The sequence below is a fragment of the Camelus ferus genome, chromosome 6 (assembly GCF_009834535.1).
Source record: "Camelus ferus isolate YT-003-E chromosome 6, BCGSAC_Cfer_1.0, whole genome shotgun sequence".
NCBI lineage: Eukaryota > Metazoa > Chordata > Mammalia > Artiodactyla > Camelidae > Camelus > Camelus ferus.
The window spans coordinates 38,033,374-38,054,357 of record NC_045701.1 but is presented as its reverse complement, the minus strand read 5'-3'; the positions used below and the strand labels follow the sequence as shown (position 1 = coordinate 38,054,357).

At 35.2% G+C, this 20,984-nt stretch overlaps 1 protein-coding gene across 6 annotated transcripts in view; it reads left to right on the top strand.

Annotated features, from left to right (window-relative positions):
* Nucleotides 1-20,984, top strand: part of HEATR5A (HEAT repeat containing 5A) — an 87,743-nt gene that overhangs the window by 12,556 nt on the left and 54,203 nt on the right. For 5 of the 6 annotated variants that reach the window (XM_032481837.1, XM_032481836.1, XM_032481835.1 and 2 more), the window contains exons 4-13: nucleotides 532-743; nucleotides 1,693-1,801; nucleotides 3,876-4,025; nucleotides 4,817-4,991; nucleotides 10,033-10,193; nucleotides 11,423-11,678; nucleotides 12,281-12,436; nucleotides 13,853-14,103; nucleotides 16,290-16,401; nucleotides 20,194-20,346. In XM_032481837.1, the coding sequence (XP_032337728.1) occupies nucleotides 532-743; nucleotides 1,693-1,801; nucleotides 3,876-4,025; nucleotides 4,817-4,991; nucleotides 10,033-10,193; nucleotides 11,423-11,678; nucleotides 12,281-12,436; nucleotides 13,853-14,103; nucleotides 16,290-16,401; nucleotides 20,194-20,346 (1,735 nt within the window). The remainder of the gene's footprint in view (nucleotides 1-531; nucleotides 744-1,692; nucleotides 1,802-3,875; nucleotides 4,026-4,816; nucleotides 4,992-10,032; nucleotides 10,194-11,422; nucleotides 11,679-12,280; nucleotides 12,437-13,852; nucleotides 14,104-16,289; nucleotides 16,402-20,193; nucleotides 20,347-20,984) is intronic. The other variant, XM_032481833.1, reaches the window with a different exon arrangement.

The following is a 20,984-nucleotide window of genomic DNA, read 5'->3' as shown; positions in this document are numbered from 1 at the left end:
ATGTTGTACTTTTTCAGAGAGCAGACAAGTAAAATGGAGTAACATTATAGGTATTTAATGCATAAGTTTGCCAAAAGAAAATGGCACTAAACTTAGAAAAAGATCTGAGTAAAATAGATAACCATCATAAGATCAGCTCTGGGGATAGGTTGCTGCTTACTGATGCAGGTATATACAGGGCAGAGGCTTAAGGACTAAGAAGCTTTAAAATACAAATTTGCTCTACTTTTCAAGCAGAAGAAAGATACAGGAGAAGAAATAGAGCCCTTGTCTTTGTTCACAGAGACCATGCTGTATTGTGGTATATATTTATTTACATCAGAATTTATTTTTTGGAGATAGTAGAGCAACAAGCTACCTGTTCATGACATGTAATGACCACACCACCAACTTACTTGTAGCATTTAGTCAAAATAATTCTGCATTTTTCTAGAGCCTTCGGTTAGTTCTTAATTCTATGAAAGAAAAATCATAGAGGATTGCATGTGATTGTGTTGACTTTTGAGCTGTCTTGTTTACCTTCCTTTCTAGAGTGATGTAAGGGAGAAACAGAAGACTCTCGTTGAACAGCTCCTGTCTTTGTTGAACAGCTCCCCAGGGCCTCCTACCCGTAAACTCCTTGCTAAGAATCTGGGTATTCTTTATAGTATTGGAGACACATTCTCTGTTTACGAGACAATCGATAAATGTAATGATCTTATTCGTAGCAAAGATGATTCTCCAAGTTACCTTCCCACTAAACTGTAAGTTAAAAATTAAAACTGAACATAAAAGAGTCCTTCCTTGTTGTATCATTTTTGTAAAGAACCCAAACTACTTGATAATCATTGAGAAACTGAATGCAAATTGTTGTACTAATTTTTTTTTAAATCTGACTTTCAAAAAGATTTAACATTTTCTCATTGACAGAGAAACAGTTCTTTTAAGACTGGGATATTGTACACCAGAGAAAAACACATTGTAATTGACTGTACAATTTGAAAAAAAAAAAGGTGTTTTAGACATATTCAAAGCTTAGATTTGGGAATCAAAACTGTCAGATTAAAATTTTAGCAGTTGAATGTTTAAGAAACAGGTATTTTAAATTCTTCACGTTTTGAATGTTCTTTTAGTTTATTGGTTCTTAGTAGTGAAAATTAATAGTAAGTATATAGAAATATACTCTTCTAAGAGCCTAGAAGAACAGGTTAATTTCTTTCTCCACAAAACTCAATTCATTTTATCATGTGTTGCTTTAAAGAAGGCAGTTTGCCATGTTATGGTTCCACAGTAGTAATTTTATAGAAATTTTTTCTTGATCTAATTTTTAGCTTAGAATGTATTTTCCTATGAAGTTTTCAGACTCTTTGAGAACATTGTTCTGTTCCTTACTGTCTTTAAGACCATCTTTGATTATCTGATACATGAGGCCCAGATTTATTAAAAATTGTTTGTAAAAAATTTGAGGGAATGAAATCTTTGGACTGAGATTTAGATTAGTTGAAGATAACATCTTTTTAAAATTCTTGTATTGCAAATTAAATTATTTGATACTCACCTAAGTATCATTCCTTAGGACTTAACAGTAGAATAGATTCCAGGAAATTTTATCCTTTAAAAGTAAAAATAAGTAGTCTTGTTTACATGTGCTAAGATTTTTTTTATTTGTGTTTTTTCATTCATGACTAATTTCTAATTTAAATGTCGTTTCAGTGCTGCTGTGGTGTGTTTGGGTTCTTTGTACAAGAAGTTGGGTAGGATATTGGGTAACACCTTTACTGATACAGTGGGGAATATTCTTAAAGCTGTGAAGAGTGCAGAGGTAAATATAGGTTTTATGGTTTCTAGAGCCAGTAAAAGAGCTTTACCTATGACAGGTATAGTTAGTATGCGTGTAAATATATCCATACATGAAATATTTCTAGGTAATGTACACATGTACTTTGTATATTGAATCTTTATGCGAAAAGCAATAATATAATAAAATTTTGTATGTTGACATAAATTCAAATGGGCAAAAACTAAGGTGTTTATCTGGCAGACCCATCCCTGCTCTCTCTTCTCACATCACCTTTTCTATCTGATCCTATTTACAACTGCCAGAGCCAGGGCTTGTCTGAGGGTCCAGATAGAGTTGCTAACTACTATGTTCCTGATGGATGGATTAGTATTGTATCAGCATCAGAAGAGAGTAAGGAACAAAATCAGGGTGGGAAAGAGTGTGGAGGACATTAGCATGACTAGGATCAGGGTGACCTTTTAATTGGCAGGGGAGTATATTCTCAGCCTTAGCCTCATTGATTTGTTGGCATCATTTACACTGTGAAACCCTCTTTGTTTTTGTAGCTATCTCTTCATTGGACTTCCAAGATACTGTAATCTCTTGCCAACTATAGTTTTACCAATCAATTTTGAAATGAAAGCATTTGTATGTTTATATATCAAAAGTTTTACATCTGTGGTCCCTCATATTTAAGGATAACTCAGCACCTTTAAATATAAAATATCATTACCAGTTCCCGTTCTTACCTTACTTAGAAAAACAGTCTAGAAAACAGCTCTGAAGTAATTTATAAAAACACTGGCTGATCACACACTTTTTTTTTAAATATACCAAGGTAGAACATGGGAAAATTCAAATGTAAAATATACTAAATTTCAAAAAGAATGTAGCTAATTCAAGAGCTTTAAGGAGAAGCGAGGTCCATAACATAAAACTAGTGAGAGAATCAACTCAGTGGATCACTTCTCCCCTGAGCAATAGTTTCCTTAGAGATCAAGGGAGGTGATTCAGAGGGAGAGATTGCTAACATCCAGAAATCTAGTTTTATTTAGAAAGACATGTCTGCAAGAACTTTTATTTACTGAGTTATGGCCACCTTAAACTTTTTTTTCTCTTAACTCTGTTGGTTGAGTAATGGACGGCATTTGAAACTGGCATAAAAGTAGCTTAACAAGTTTCCCATTAGGACTCATTTTGTTATGTCCACCTATAATTATTCACTATTGTGCTCCTTTGAACAAAAATAAATTAATAATATTATTGTGAAAGTGATACTTAATGTTGATCTTTCTCCAACTTCAACTTACCTACAGTGGCCTCACTTCCTGGAACAGAGAAAGCATTTGGAGCATTTAGTAAAACATCATAATACAAACAGCTCCTATTTCTTGAATGTTTACTGTGTACCAGGCACTATGGTAACTGGTTTCCCCACAGAGGAACTTTTACTTCTCACACTGACTCAGTGGGGTTCATCTTATCCTCATTTTAAAGACAAGTAAGAACAAGTTAAAGTCTCACAGCTACTAAGGATCAGAGCCGAGATTCAAACCCAAGTCTTTTAAAATCTAAACGCATCCTTTCAACCTGAGTTAAATTAGTCAGACCAATAAATGATAAAATATCAATAGTCGTAAACTCTATTGATCATTTACTGTATGTCAGGCGCTATTCTAAGCACCTCACAGGTAGTAACTCATTTGATCCTCACAACAAACATTTAACAGATAAAGAAACAGATTTGCCCAAGTACGTGTAGCTAGTAGGTGGCAGGCCATGCACTCTAACCATGTTACCTCATTCATAGCAACCGTTTATCAAATGCTTAACAGCATACAAGCTTTGTGCTAGGCATTTTCCGTCATTCCATTTAATCTTCACATCAATCTTAAGAACTTTATTTTGTGTTGAAGTGTAATATATACAAATAACACTTTAAATAGTAAACACTTCATAAAATAGCAGTATTAATGTTTTCTGGTGTCAGAATAGCTTCGTTAATGTGAACAAAAATCTGAGTATTTCTCTAATATATGAGATAAATTTCAATACTTAATGCTGTTTTTCACAGTGCAATTTTTTTCCTATTCCTTACATTTTTCATCATTGATAGTCTCAAGGTCGATATGAGATTATGCTAAGTCTGCAAAATATATTGAATGGACTGGGAGCTGCTGCTGCACCTTGTCACAGGGATGTTTATAAAGCTGCTAGATCCTGCTTGACAGACAGATCTATGGCTGTTCGTTGTGCTGCTGCAAAGGTAAAATGAACAATTGCTAGAAATTAAAGACAACTAAATTTCAGTTTAACCCTGTGAAAACATTAGTAACAGCTGCGTGATCTTAGAGCCACGACTCTGGTGTTCAGATAAGACTGTCTCATTTTAACATATGAGGAAACTGAGGCCCTGGGAATTACATGAATTTCCCAGGTTTCTTAAAGTAGTTAGCAGCACATTGTCGGAGGTGGGGCGTCCAAGTTACCAGCCTCTTGAGTATTTCTTCCACTCTTCTATGCTTCCTCTCTATAATTGTGCAAACTAAAATGTACATGTAGAGTTTGTGTTGTTTGAGAGTGATTTGTTTCTGTTTTTATCATGCCTTCTTTCTTTTTTTTTAGGGGTGAGGGTAATTAGTTTGTTTATTTATTTATTTTAATGGAGGTACTAGGAATTGAACCCAGGACCTCACGCATGCCAAGCAGGCACTCTACCGCTGAGCTATACCCTCCCCCTGTCATGCCTTCTTAACATAGCTGTTAGATAGCTAAGTTGTTTATGTTGGCCAGCAGATTGGTTCTAAAGACATTTTTTATAGCCCACTGAATTAGAAATGGGTCTTTCTGCCACCCTATATGGACACATTGCTTTATATAGTGTCATTTTTATGACTTTTTAAAAAGTATTCACTTCTTGTCCCTGCAGTCATTATTTAGGTACTTTGGATTTGTGTATTATTTTTGTTAGATCTTGAAAGGTTCTACAACTTACATAGTTCTGAACCTGACATTTATATTGTTTTTCATTAATTTCTTATTTTTCCACTTGAGTAGTGTCTGCTTGAACTTCAGAATGAGGCCATCTTCATGTGGAGTACAGATCTGGACAGTGTGGCCACGCTATGTTTTAAGTCCTTTGAAGGCTCCAATTATGATGTACGGATTTCAGTTTCAAAGCTGTTAGGCACGGTGTTGGCTAAAGCTATAATTTCTAAACATCCAGGAGCAGGTAATTCATGTAATTATTTTCAGAATGTCTTCCATAATTTTTTCCCAGTTGATTTAGACAAACATATATAACATCACTGCTATCCATTATTACTTTTGAAAAGAGGCAGAGAATCATATAGATCAGTTTTGGTTTGTAAACATTTCTATAAGTCCTAAGATTTCATTTTAAAACAATTCTGTAAAAATTTGAGGAAAAATAAAAGAATTCTTAAATAAGTATGCTTTTGAATGTCACTGTCTTCCTCTACATTTTTTTTTTTTAAATTGTGGCATGTTATCCAGTAAGAGATATGATCTAAATCTTGAGAATTTTTCTTTAAGGAACATGCATCTGATTATATACATTTGGCTTCCTATTGGTATAAGGGAATAATGATGTTAATAATTCCAAACAGCAGATACTTGAAATTTAATATATTTGGACAGTTTACACTGTGTTAGTGTTTATTCCCTATTTATATACCTCTAGGCAGTGAGCGAGGATGGAGTAATTTTGAAAACAAGAGAATTTGCCAGGGTTTCATCTTTAATATATATAAAACATTGATGAATAATTAAAAACTTGCTCTGAAGAATAACAGTCTCACGCAAATGAAAATGGGCTTGTTCTGTAGAACCTTGCTCTTCAAACGTCTGTAGACCAGGGGTACTGGCATCACCTGGAAGCTCATAAAAAACACAGAAACCCAGGCCCATCCAACTTACTAGATCAAATTCCTGTTTTAACAAGATCCCCAGATAACTTGTATACACGTTAAAGTTTGAGAATCGTCGCTGTAGAAATTACTTATTGTTATGTTAGAGAGGGTTCTTTTTTTTTTCTAAGCCAGTGTTTCTCAACCAGAGATGAGAATGAACAGGGAGTACAGAATATCAGAATCACCTGGGGAACATTAACAAACTATGGTTCCCACCTTCTCCAATTGAGACCTATAAGATTAAAATTTATAATAAGATATTTATTTTTATTGTGGTTCTAATCTTATAATTCAGAGCTGTTCAGGGCATTTAAGAGTTTAAAACTTAAGCCATCTAAGAGATTGAAATTAGAAGACATGTTTAATCAAACCCTCTTGAAAATGTGAATTGCTCATTTCTATAGATATATCATTGCATTAGCACACAGTTCAGTAAAAACAAGCAAAATACAAAATTGCGTAACGTATGTGAATATTTAAATGCCTATCCTCCTATAGTACCATTAAAGTAATACCAGCATTTTTGTAATCAGACTAAGGAAAGTGAAAAATCAGCTTCACCCACACTAAAAATTTGGCTTAATCTTTTGTTAGAAATTCTGCCGTCTTGCATCTGTAAGTTCTAGGCTTGTATTGTAATTGAATTTTTTCAGACAACTAAAAAGTGACCTAGATGTCATAAGAGATTGTTTTTTTTTTTAAAGAAGAGACTAATAGTTAGCAACATAGTTCTTGATTATTTGCAAAACAAATGCAGTGGAGGTTTGTACAGTCAACTAGAGTATGCAAAGATTATGAGATACCGAACTGAAATGATTTTCCTAGTAAAACCAGCAGGCTTCTAATAGATGCTATATTATACCAAGGCACTTGAAAAGCAGGGATTGAATATGACACTTTCCTAACATTGGGATAAGTTGCCAGGAACTTATGGAATCTTTTAAAGTGACTTCTTGACCGTGAACCTCAAATCATACTCTATTTCCTTTATCCATTCACTCTCCCACTTTCCTAATTGACTATTTTATACCTTCATCTTCTCTCCTCTTACTTTCATTTGATGACCTGTCTTCCATAGGGTGTCCTCCTAAATCTTCCCACATTCTGGCATCTGTATGCGTATATTCTGACTTTCCCACTGTTATTAGATGAATTATTGCTGCTTCTATTAAATCCACGCATTCAGTATATATTAGAGCTCACCCTCTACCCTGCCTGAGGACATTGCTCTAGGTAGTCTCCCCTCTCCTGCATCAGCCTTTCCCTTATTGGATATTCCCTTCGATAACATGGTTTTGTTTCTCTCATCTTTAAAAAGTTTTTTTTCTTGTCTTATTTCTCTAGCCAGCTGCAACCCCATTTGTCTTCTTCCCTTTGCAGCAAAGTTCCTTGGAAGAGTTCTTGATATTCACTGTCTTTAGTTCCTCTCTTCTTTCAAACCAACTTCAGTTAGGATTTTCCCCCAGGCACTTCTCGAAAACTGTTTAAGGTCACCAATGACCTCTGTGTTCATCATTCATTCAGTAAATAAAGAAGTATTTATAGGGCCATGATCTGTTCTAAGGATGTGGGATATGTTATTGAACAAAGCAGTTAAAAGCCCCTGCCCTTTGGAGCTTTTGTTCTAATATTTAGCCATAGTAAGTCAGTGGGTAGTTCTCAGTTGTCTTACCTGACCTTTCGGCGTCGTTTAACTCAGTTGACCCCCCTCCTCATCCTTTTTTCGCTTGCCTTTTAGGACCTCATGCTTCCTGGGTTTTCCTTCCTCCTCTTTAGAAATTTCTGTTCAGTCCTTGATGATTCCTTGTCTCCTCATAGAAGAGGCCCATCACCTAGTCCCTGGTCTTCTGCTCTCTATGTATGCTCACTCTTTGATGATCTTATCCAGCCTCATGGCTTAGATACCACCTAAATATCAGGGTTCCTGGATTTATATCTTCAGCCCACACTTCTCTGTTGGACACTGGTCTCTTACATCTTGCTGCCCATTTGACATCTCTATTTGGATGTCTACTTGATGTCTCAAATGAACTTGTCCTAAAGTGAATGCTTAATCTCCCCTCCCCCATACATACACATACCTGCCCTCCTTGGAGTCTTGTAATCTGGACGACAGCTCTGTCCTTGGAGGTGTTCACACTGCGGTTTGTAAAGTCACCCTTGAATCTTCTCTCTCTCACTCAGTAGCTATTCAACTTAATCTAAAATGTACCTAGAATCGGGACTCCTTAGGGAAGTGGCTTACGGGGTTGAGGCAAGGAAAGTCTGAGGATGAGCCTGGAACATCTCGTGCCAAAAAGTAAGGAGCTTCCACTGGCCAAATCCAGGACAGTATTAGAAACAAAATAATGATAGAAATGGATTATACCCTATTACATTAAAAAAGAACCTGTGAGTACATAATGAAAGTAAGTAAAGGAGAAGAAAAAGGTCTTTTTATGGTGGAATACCAACCAAAAAATTTAGAAGTAATGATTGTTGGATACTGACCTTTTTTACAGTTATTATAGTAATTATTTATGCAGATAGGAATCTTCAGTGCATTCTTAGATAAAGGTTTGGTGGGTTACAGGTTATTTGTGCTGTCTTAAAGTATCAGCACACAGGTGGCATAGTAATTACAAAAGGAAAAGTGATATTTTACAGTGGACAAGACTGGCGGACACTTTATTGAGGTGTTCACAGATAGTGTCACCAATGTACGGACAGACTGACACCAAGACTGACGCTGCCTTTGGATGTTATACACTGAGAAGGCTTACAGCATTACTTACGTAATTCTCTTGAGGAAACCCTGGACAAACTCAAATTGAGGGCTTTTTCTATAGATAGAACTAGTCATACATGTATTCGTCAAAAATGAGAATATGATAAGGGAAATATGGTGAGTGAGTTTAGATGAAGAGTATATGGGAGTTTATTTTACTATCATGCAGCTTTTTGTATTTTGACTTTCTTTTCCTAATAAAATCTTAAAATATATATGTATAAGTATGTATATCCAGACTCAACTTTACTGTAGCCACCTTGGCCTAAGCCACCATCACCTCTTGCTTGAATTACTAAATTGTTACTAATGGTTTTCCCTACTTCTGCCTTTGTCCTCATCTACAGTGTTCTCAGCACAAAAGCAAAGTGACAGGTCATATCACTCCTCTTCTCAACATTCTTCACTGGCACCTCCCTTTACCCACGACCTTCTAATAATGGTCTACAAGGTTCTATGTCCTCTGCTCTCTCTTTATCCTTCCACTCTGGCCTGTCTCCCACTAGAGTCCTCCGCTATTCTGTCCGTGTGGCTCTGCCTCAACTCACTAGGCATAAAAAATACCTGCTCTGTTTTTTGCATGACTTTTAATCGCTGTCCTTCATACTTGGTCATTTGTTAGTCTCTCTTTCCTAGAATTTATGATTCACAAGGGCATGGATTCTGTACTGTTCACTCACTAATGTTTCTCTCCTAGATGCCAGTACAGATTTTCATCTGTTTGACTTGGTGATCTCTAAGGCTAGATCTAAGGAGTAGATTTTTAGGCTAAGGAGTAGAATTTTTTGTTCATAACTTTGATTAACAGACGTTTATTTCTTCATAATGTGTATGATTGTTTCTGACCATTATTTTTTCAGAAGGATGAAAGGGAGAAAACAGGTTCTTTTTTTTTTTTTTTAAGGAATTACTATTCCCTAGATATGCACAGGGAGAAACTCAGCTGTGTCAAACTGAAGACAAACTTAAAACATCCTGCCTAATTAAGCTCTTAATTATTGCAGCCTAAGAGCTGAGTGAGCAGTTATAGTAATATTTAGCTTTGGTTTCTTTAGAGACTGAGGATATAATAGAAGTTGTACTTGCAGTTGAGAACTTTTAAAAAACAAGACACGGTGGTTATTTTACTATATAAGTTTCATGAATAGTTTAGAGCATTTAGAAAAACAAAAGTATGATTTTGGCCTTGTTAGTATTTTAAAAAAATTTTCAAAGCATTATATAGCATTTCCATTCATAGAGAAATAGAGTGGTTTATTTATGCTTTCCTTTGTTTTAGAAGACTGTTAGCCTTTTAACTTCTTCGAGGACAAGGGAGCACTAGAGCATAATCTCAAAAGACATAGACTTTAAGATGTCATTGACATGATCCATCAAGAGTCCATTATGATCTGACCTCTGAATCCCTTGTGTGATTTTGTATGTTAATGTGTGTAATGTTCTGTGAATTTTGCTTTTTGTTTGGATTTTTCGTTGATTTTTGTTTCTATTAACATTCTCTTGAATCAAGATCATACATTAAAAGTTAGTCTGTAAAACCCAAATCACATGTTTTGTTTTGTTCTTTGTTATAGCAGCCTCACGTCACAGCACTCGCAGAGTGTCCCTGGAGGAAGTTCTGGAATTACTAGGAACAGGGTTTCTACGTGGAAGTTCAGGATTTCTTCGAGCCAGTGGAGATATGCTGAAAGGAACCAGTTCAGTCAGTAGGGATGTTCGAGTTGGAGTTACTCAGGTTAGAATTACAAATCAGTATCTAAATGTAATTCTCACTGGCCTGTAATGAAAGTTTTAGTATCTGACTCCCAGCAGAAGTGATACTGTGCAAGGTCATCACTTATGCTCTCATATTTATAAATAGATATGGTGAAGCCAAAACACTTGTTTAAAACTAGGGTACAAGTAAGAGAACCTTATTTATACAAAGCCAACTGAACAGGCTATTACCCACTTTAGTTGTGTTTTCAGTTCGTAATAAAGGGAGACTTTTGTTTATTTCCTTTGAAACACAAACACCATTTTTTTGTTTGTTTATTTCTAGGCCATGGGCTTCCATGTGTTTTGTGGTTTAACATGTTTTCCACTGTGTTTATGTCTGTTTGTACAGTTCAGATTTAAGCTATTAGGTACATATTATTTGGCATGGGCAATATTATATTTGCATTTTATATGGTCTCTATTCCCAGATAAAGAGTACAGCATGTAATCTACTTAAGTGCTTAAATTCTTGGTCCTAAACAAAATGTAAAAAGCTAAACCCTGGGAAAGGGGTCTTAGAATAAGACAACACAGAGGTCTTAGGATTCTTTCCGTGAATTATCTTGTTTTCTAAATGCCACCATGGTTCAAAGCAAATGTGTATTTTTTAAATTGACACATATCTGAATTGTTTATACTATGTGATACTAGACTACATGAAAATGTACGATGTCCCAGTGTAATTGTAAACTGTGTTTTTAAAAAACAGATTACATAAGGAAACTGCAGTCTTTGTATCTCTGGGATAAGGCAAACCATTAACATTCATGAAAACAAAGTGCAGTGATTTGTCACTATAAACTTTCTTTCCAGGTTTCTAGAACTAAACTTGTTTAGAGTTAATGGTATTAGAACATAGTTAATTCTTACATTGCGTTTCTTTTGGGTTTTCTTGTTGACAACGTTAAAGAGCTTGAATGCTTTGTTTAGAGACGTCACAGACACATTTTACATACTCACTAGCTATGCTGACTATCCTGAGATTTTGCACAGTCCAGCCAAAATAAAATAGGCAGCATTAATGAAATCTCAGCTGAAACACTTCAATTTTGGCTTAACAAACAAAAAAAAGTACTATTTTTCTATAGGTAAAAAGGCTTTATAAATGAAGAAGTAGTAAATACAGTCTGCATATTTTATGGAAAAGAATGTTAATATAGAATTGAAATTATTTCATTTTGAAGACAAAACTCCTTTCTTTTTTAGGCTTACGTGGTATTTGTTTCAACACTAGGAGGAGCATGGCTAGAGAAAAACTTTGCTGCCTTTCTTTCTCATATCCTAAGCTTGGTGTCACAGTCACACCCTAAGGCCACGCAAACTCAGATTGATGCTGTCTGCAGTCGCCGTTGTGTTTCATTCATCCTCCGAGCTACTATAGGAGGCCTTCTTGGAGAAAAGGCTCAAATTGCTGCTGCCAAGGATATTTGCCAGGCTATCTTGAAGTTAAAGAAAGTTGTGGGTATGGATCTACTAAGACAGTCTGTTTTAACAATGCTAAAGGAGTTGTCCTTTGGAAAAGCTGGACTGATATATTACTTTATTAATAAAGAAAACACCTTTATAATGCAGGTCAGTTGTTTCAGAGTAAAGTAGTCAATGTAGAGATGAGACATACATTAACTTGGTAAGAACTATTATATATATGTACAGGTCTTAAAGGCTGGTAGATAATAGTTCCTCAGAATTCATGATCTTCCTATAAAAGTTAATAAGATACATTGTCTTTGAGACAGTTCGTCTCAGTTCTTGTACTGTGTTAAGTCCACTGCTTATCTTGAGTGGCAATAAAATTGAAATTTCCACGAGTTCTTTGAGTGCCACTTGCTAAAAGTTATAAGGGATCTGTGATCAGGTTACTTGATTATTGGTTGTATTAGTTCAGTTATTTCTCTGTAGATGCAAGTTCTCATTTTAGTATTTTAGTTACTGCCTCAAGCGTTCCACAGCTATCAAGTGGAAGTATTAATTTTTACCTTTATACATTTCTGTTCCTAATACCCACCTCCTAGAATATATTCTAATAAAATGGTGGTGCCTACTTAATTCTTGTACTTCTGTCAGATGCTGTAATGAGTGACGGTAATTTGGAAACCCGGCTTGGCTCCGCAGATGTAGCTGCCAGCCAGCACATGCTGGTCTGTGCTTTACAAGAACTTGGGAACCTCATACACGGTCTCTGCACCACAGCTGCACCTTTGCTACAGGATTCAAGTGCAGGTATCTGTTGTTTGTGACCAGTCTGAATAGTTTTGTTTTTACCTTAGACGGCTCTTCTCCCAGAAAGGAAAGCTCCCTCATATAGCTCATTTATTATTGATTCCACTATATATTTATTATAGATGTCTTATGAAATATATATACTCAAGATTATTTAAAATATGTACATATTTGACTTTTTTTTTTGCCTTTATAGTTGAAGGTTGTTCTCTAAGTCTCTCTCAACCTCCAGCCACCTTTCTGGAGATGTTTAAGATAATACGAAAAAACAGAGAAGTAAACCAGAATTCAGATCTTTCATCTGCAGTGAAAGTTTCTGTATGGTGCACATCATTAATTTCCTCTAAGTTCTTTTCAAGCAGTCTCTTTTCTTTCTCTCTTTGAAAATTATTTAATCACTTTGGAGATGATTCACATACCATAAAGTTCACCCGTTTAAAGTATACAGTTCAGTGGTTTTGGTATATTCACACAGTGGTGTTAACACTACCACTATCACCATATTCCACAGTGTTTTCATCACCCCAAGAAAAAGTCCTGTACCCATTAGCAGCCATTCCCCATTTCCCCTCCCCCCCCCAGCCCTAATAACCACTAATCTGTTTTCTGTCTCTATGGATTTGCCTATTCTGGACAAGATTTAATATAAATGGAATCATACAGCATGTGGCCTTTTGTGACTGGCTTTTTAAATTTAATTACTTTTAAAAATCATCTTTAGTGGCTTTTGTCCTTTGACTGTGATACATAATTCCTGCTGACTGAAGCTTACATTATACTTGGTTGGGAGCTATTTATCCTAGACAGTACCGTTTGAAAACCGTGTACACAAACTTACATGATTTGATGAAGGTGTAAGTTGAATTGTAGCAAATGTAGACTTTTTTCTTACAGGTATTTGCACTCTACTCTTCATAGTGACTTAGTAGCCCACTGAGGACCTTGTGAATCCTTGATTTTGTTCAACATTTTGTTCTCAGATAAGAGAGAGATGATAGGTAGGGAGTATACCAATTGTCTAGATAAATGTGCCAGAAAGGATTTAAAACAAAAGGAGGATGGAGCAAGACGTCACATATCTTCTCAAGATGTTTTTGTTATTTATTGATTATTTTTAATTTCTAGTACCAAAGGAATGATCTCAAGTAAGCAGAATATTGGCTTATTTAGGAAATTAAATTTTTCCTTTGTGTACTGACCTAATTTAAGCCAGTTTTTGTGAGCTATATTAGTAGAAGTAATTCTTGGGTACAAAAAATTGTTTATAATTATGTATCACTTAATTTTTTTCCAATTCTGATTTGGCTTTTGATAAAGAATATGTTTTATATCCGTGTGGCTACTCACTCTTGACTGTTGGGTGGCTGAGTTTTATCTGTGTAGCTGAGTTGTCTTTTGTTTATTCTGTCCTTCCAGGTGTCCTTGACAGTGTCATTTCAGTTGTTCTTCATCCCAGCATCTCTGTTCGACTGGCAGCCGCCTGGTGTCTACACTGCATTGCTGTGGCACTACCTTCCTACCTAACGCCCCTATTAGACCGTTGCCTTGAAAGGCTTACTGTGCTTAAATCTTCACCTGAAGCAGTGACTGGCTTTAGTTTTGCTGTGGCAGCTCTGCTGGGAGCAGTGAAACATTGTCCTTTAGGAATTCCACATGGAAAGGGCAAGGTAATGATTTCATTCTTCACATGTGATAGTGATGTTTCAGGTTTTTCCTAAAAGCATCCTTGTCTTCTGTCATCCCAGTATCACCCAGTCAGAGCCAAGCAGGACAAACTTCTGAGCTGTACTACTTCTTAATTATTATTACTGTGGAAAATGAAGGGATGGTTAAAAATGTCATATTCACACTTAAGCAGGAGTTGCTTTCTGTGCTTTTTGTTAGAAATATCTCCAGTTGGTAACAGATTTTGTTCCTGAAGGCTTTTTTTTTTTTTTGTCATATATTCAGCTCTTCCATAGAAGTGCATTTTAAAATTGCATTGCAAAGGACAAATGGGGCTTCAAAAGAAATCTTAAACTTTATTTAATAATTTTGTAGTTGGTGGTATTATTTTGAAATTAGTTTACATATACTTAGTAAGATGAACTAATTAAGTAATGTTCTTAGGAACCAGTATTTTCCATATTAAAAAGAACTACAGTCATAGAATCAAGAAAGTTAAGTAAAAGCCCCATATGTTAAATTTAAATTAAAAATATCAGTATGAACTTTTAATTTCATTTCACTCTGTCCAGACATAAAAGCAATGACAACTCAGTAGCAGAGAAAACCCCTAGTGCCCAGATTATGGCTCTGAGTACCATTTCCAACCAAAAAGGAATCAAGGCTACTTGGAGGAATGGCTGATACCAGATCGAGGGCAGGAAATGCACAGTGTATAAACCTGGAGTATCTTGTCATGCCAGAAAGCAAAGAAGTCATCAAAGACTATTCATTTTAAATGGATACAGGAGATAGCTGTAGGCTCTCCCTCTGACCAAAGCTGGGATAATGTGTACATTAAAAAAAAAAAAAAAAAGACAAAGATAGATTAAAACAGAATAAATATGTAAAATACCATGAGTTCATAGTGATATTAAATTGCATTACTATCCAAAAATACGGGTTTTGAATGTAGCACTTTGAAACAGATAGATGATACAGAACCTGGTGAGTAAATAATCCAGTCTTAATGTATGAGGAATTTTGAAGAGAACTAAAGAAAACTTTTTAATGAAATATTAAACACAAAATAGGCAAAGCATGGTGATGGAATTTTGTTTCTTTTTGAATAGGCATTGTAAGTTGTCAAAGAATATTGTTTGACAATGAATGCCCTCACAGTCTGGGCCTCATGCACATACAAATATTTTTTAAGAACTAAATCACCATTGTTCTTTTCTTTTCTGTTGTCACTCCTGTGTGATTATTCATTGAGTATTATGGTATATCCTCCACATTTGGGCTTTGCAAAAGAGTATGCCATTACTTCAGAAATTCTTAAGTATTGCCAGCACCATCAGAATAAGGTGATTGACAACTTTGAAAGTTGCTATTCACTTAAATTTATTATTTTAGTTATAATCTAAACTAACACATCACATCTTGCTAAATGAAGAATTGCCATTGTGTACATCTAGTGTTCTCACGTCTTACTAATTCAGGCAGACAGGATTGGTTTGTTTTGCCCTCACTCTTTTTGAATGCTTTCCACTGACTGTAGGGACTGCAAGTAGTCATAAGTTGATAGTAAGTTGGTTGATTATTAAAAAAAAAAAAAATACACTAGCCTTCCTCTTTAGAAAAGTTATATGCCAACTCATAGCATTTGCTGCACTTCTAGAGGTGATTGGTAACAGTTTCTGCTATGAAACTACTTCAGTGGGAGACTATTGACTACTTTTAACTATGGTTATATGGTATACTGCCTCTGGAAAGACTATTATCAGCCGCTCCGTTAGCAAAGTAGTATCCAGGATTTTAAAAGGGCAGGTTCCTGTAATAAAACTTTCTCTGGTAATTACAGATCTAAGAAGATGATTGCTTAAAACTAAAAATAAATTCATATTTTATACAGCTAAACTTGAATGGCTGTACAATGTTGTCACATTATACTCTACAAAGAATTATAGGACTGCTGTGTACAACCTAATATACCAGTATTTAACCTTGAAAACTTACCTTGTTTAGTTTCCTTTATGACATTGTCCTCTGGTATAGTCTACATGAATGACAGTCCTTTATCATGTACATTTTTTATATTTAAGAGTTAATTTTTCAAGAGATTATTATTATTAGTTGCTGTCGTTTGGCCGGGAACCTATAAACTGATAGACTTTTTTTTTTTCTTTGTTCTTTTATATGTAAACAGATTATTGTGACATTAGCAGAGGATTTGCTGTGTTCTGCTGCTCAAAATAGTCGCCTTTCGGCTCAGCGCACACAAGCTGGATGGTTGTTGATCGCTGCACTGATGACATTAGGTAACAGTCTTGTGGAGGGTTTATATAACTACAAACTACTTTGTCTTTTCTGAATGTATTCTAAAGTATGATTTGACAAGACTAACTTAATATATACCAGAATTTAAATATCTGCATAAACATTTTTCTCCTGTTAGTCACTTAGGAAATAAATATGCTTATTTACTCCATTCCTCAAAACGTTTTCAGATCTCCTTAATTGAAATTCTCTTCAAGACCAGTTTATGAGCCTTAAGTGGAGTAAGCAATTTAATCATCTTTCAGACTTAACTCTGAGTGACTCAGACTTTTCCAAAAATTATTCACATCTATCTTCAGAAAAAAAATTTCTACAATAAAAGGATAGGCAAAAGAACATGTGATAGCTCATGAATCCAGTTCTATAATTGTTCTGAGAATTGGTGACACTAATAAAGTAGTTACATTGAAGGGGCTAGGGTGGCTCATTTAAATGATTTTTATTAAAAATAAGCAATTATTTTGTGGTCATGATTTTTATATTTACATCTTACAACTTTGAAACTAAGCTTTATTACTTTATTAAAGCTATGCTTTGTTTTTAAGTCTCTTTTTGATGATTGTATGATTTATTGTTTGTAAAACTTAGATGGATTTGACTGGTAAATCATTTTGACACCTCTGAAGTAATTTGATCTAAAAGGAGCTTAATTAAAAGAAGTAGTTATAAATGAAGGGCCACTTTAATATTTTTGAGATCATTAAAGAGATTTTTTGGACTAGATCAGGGTTCACGCTATGGACCAAATCTGGCTTGCTACCTGTTTTGTACAGCCGGTGAGCTAAAAATGGTTTTTACATTTTTAATGGTTAAAAAAAAAAAAGAATGTTTTGTAATACATGGGAATTATATGAGAGTCAGCTTTTGGTATGCATAAGTAAACTTTTTATTGTAGCACAACCACAGTCATTTTACATACTGTCTGTAGCCTTCAGGCACTGCAGTGACAGAACTGAGTAACTGCAACAGAAACACTATGGCTTTCCAAGCCAAAAATGTTTATTGTCTGGGCCTTTATAGCAAATGTTTGTTGACCCCTGGCATAGATCATGATTTCACAGTGTGATAGGGATAAAGTAGACAAGCTTTTATTTGCTTTCGGCCAGGTGTTTCATGCCTGCCATATTGATATTCTTGGTTAATTAAAGGGGAAAATAAACTACTTAAGAATTGCAGTATTTTAATGAACAGAAGCAGTCAAAATTCCACTGGAAGAAGTCTACAAGTGATGCTTTCTCCTTTCTAAAAGAGACAATCTTTTAATGCATTTTCATATTCAACATACCAAAAAGGATAAATTAATGTTTTATTTAATTATTGTGTTTTCTTGGCCTTTATTTTTTAATGCATTATTTTCCCCTTCAATATCAATTTTTAGAATGTATTACTAGTATCTTAGCAACTTTCAAAGGGGATCAGGGAGGTTTTGCCCTTAAGTATCATTATAAACTCATAGATTTTTGTATATTTATGTTTCAATCCACTGCAGTCATTATTCCTTTTGATCCTTAGATTATCTCATCTTTAGTCAGTGGAGAGCGCCTTCTAGTTAGTTCATATGTCTTCTTAACATGAACCTATATTCTTTGATAACGTCTTTATTTTTGGCATGACAAGATGTCCCAGCTTTTACATCATATATTTCCTGCCCCAGACTTGCAATCAGTCATTTCTCCAAGGAGCTCTGAGTATTCTTTTTGTGGGAAATGGTATTTAGATGACTGTCTGAGTGCTTTAAGTTTTGCCTGGCAGTTTTAATACCTCTTTTGCATTTTCAGCATTTTCTTCACTATTTACATTATTTTTCATATATTCACTGTTCTGAACTAATGTAAACTCAAATAGGCAACATTTAAGTCTGTTCCTCAAAAACGAACTATGATAGTTTTTAGCGTTTTTTGCTCCACACTCCCAGTTTATTTGAATGCACACAGCACCTTTGTTTTACTTGCAGATACCTACGAGTGTCTCGTATCTGGGTGGCTCATAAAGTGAGTTCAGTTTTTGTTGGATCCAGTATTATTCTTGGTGTGAATAAACTTACTGTTGTTTATATTTTAATTTTGTAATTACTACAGACTTTTTTTTTTAGGTTAGTTCATATATGTTTCTGAGTTCATTATCTTGACGCCTCTCTAGGAAAGAAATGGTACATTGTTCACTGTTGAACTCATGAGGTATCTTAGAGGTACAATGGCAAATATTTATGAAACTTCTTATCAACTATGGGTATTCCTGGTGGCTCCAGACTTATTTTATTTTTTGGTATCTGACTAAATTTTGCATTCAGAATTTTCTCTGTTCCCACAGCCCACTCCATAGGAGTGTGCCTTTGTGCACATGTGCATGCATGCATTCACTCACAGAAACCTCTTACAGTCACTTTTTCCTAATTGCCTTACTTTAGTTTTTTTTAATTTTATTGCAGTCCTAGTGTGTTTTCAGTACTACTTCATCAAAGAAAGTAGTGAGCCAAGAGTACTGAATTAGGCTTATTTTGCTGTAGGGATAAATGTAGGGCCTCTTCCTAAAAAGCAAGTCAGAAGAAAAATGGCAAAATTAATTTTTTTTATGTACTAAATTTTATGCATCAAAAAAAGATTGGCTTTTAGTTGCCCTTTCATTTGCCATTATGCTCACTCACCTCTTCATATGCAGATGAGACTGTTTTGGAATGATAACTGCATAATGTCACATACATAAATGCCTATCACAAGTGGAGCACTCTACTGCATATAAATTCATATGACCCTCAGAACCTGTCTAATGAGGTAAATACTGTTGTTATCCCCATTTATAGATGAGGAAATTGAGGCACAAGAAGGTTAAGGAACTCATCCAAGCTTACACAGCTAGTAAGTGGGTGGAGCCAGGATGTTAACCTCGGTTAACCTCTCCTTCCAGAGCCCAGCACGGTTCTGTGCCATGCTGCCATACTGAAGAAGCAGCAGAACATGGGAATGAGAAGTAGGGAGTACTTGTAGGAGAATTTTAAGATTACCCAAGAATTTTAAAGAAAATTACTTGGAGAAAAAAGCTGTGCATTTTCATTTTTATATATCTTGTTCTTTTTTCATAACTGATAATGCTATACGCTATCAAGTACGTACAGTCAGCTCTCTCTATTCGTGGGTTCTGAATTCAAGGATACGGTGGACAGTTGTACCATGCTACGTTATATAAGGGACTTAAGCATCCTTGGATTTTGGTTATCTGTGGGGGTCCTGAAACCATCCCTCACATATACTAGAATATGACTATAAAAAGCTACCATCATATATTGCCTTTCATTACTGGGTTTGTGTATTCATGATCACTCACTTCATAAATGTAGTTGCTCTGAAATCTTAAGAAGAAAAAATTTCATTCAGATGGGTCACATCTGATTTTTGACTTTTAACAAATTGCTATCAAAAGGTAGAATTACTAGGGAAAACATTAGTTTTGGGGCTACTTTAAAGTGACTGAGAAACCCTTGGAGACAGGCAGTACAGGTGGTTCTGGCTTCATTTTATGGTTAATAGAAATTGAGTCTCAAGGAGGTCATAGCAGTAGTGGAAGGGCTGACGCTGGAGCTCAGACTTCACTGTTTTTTGTTTTTCCTCTCTGTACTTCAGTGCTGTCAGTCATTCATCCGGTAGTACATTCATTGAAACGAGAAGGGACAAAGTAATCCAGCAGTAGTGTGGGTTAAAATATACTTAAGAGGAAAGAGTTTTAAAGAGTAACAACTGCTGGGTTCTTTTACAAGTGACAAGTTGAATAAATTACAGGTCCTGCATTTGTCAGTCATCACCTTGCTCGAGTTCTACTGTTGTGGAAGTGTGTCTTTCCAGTGTCTCCTAAAGATCTAGAAACAGAAAAGAGCCGAGGAGATTCATTTACGTGGCAGGTAACCTTGGAAGGACGAGCTGGTGCTCTTTGTGGTAGGTTGAGTTCAGTCTTCTCTCTCTCTTTCTGCTAGCCTTTTCCATTCCACCCTTGAACTTTACACATTCTTGTATGTCTTATTTAAGTTTAGGGGAGGAAAAAAACTGCTTCTGGTGATTTTTGTTATTGAGTATAATTGACTGGTTAATGATTATAACACAAGTATGATGTCATAAGCCAAATTTAAGAGTTCTTATCCTTAGGATGCATGTTTTACTTTATGCAATCCAGTTGAGAAATGTCAAGATTACTTTGTGTTAAGTGGGCATTCATTTCTCTTTTCAGAAATACTAGGGTTCGATTTAACTAGCATTGATTGAGCATGGTTTCCATTTAGTTTTTTGTATATGAAAGTTGTGCCCTTCTATAACACATAGACGATTAAAAATAGTATCCACCATGAAAATTTGAACTAAGGAAGTGTGGGATCCCTGAAAAGACATGGAAGCATTGATTTTGGCTTTGTTTATTCATGACATTTTTACTCTTTGAAAAGAAAAAATTATTTTAAGAGTAAAAATGCCATGAATAATTAAAACCAAAATCAATGCTTCCTTGAAACTGAGTCTGACTTTAAAATATTCATTTTATTCTACATATGAAATAACTCCTTAAAGAAACTTCCGTATTTCAG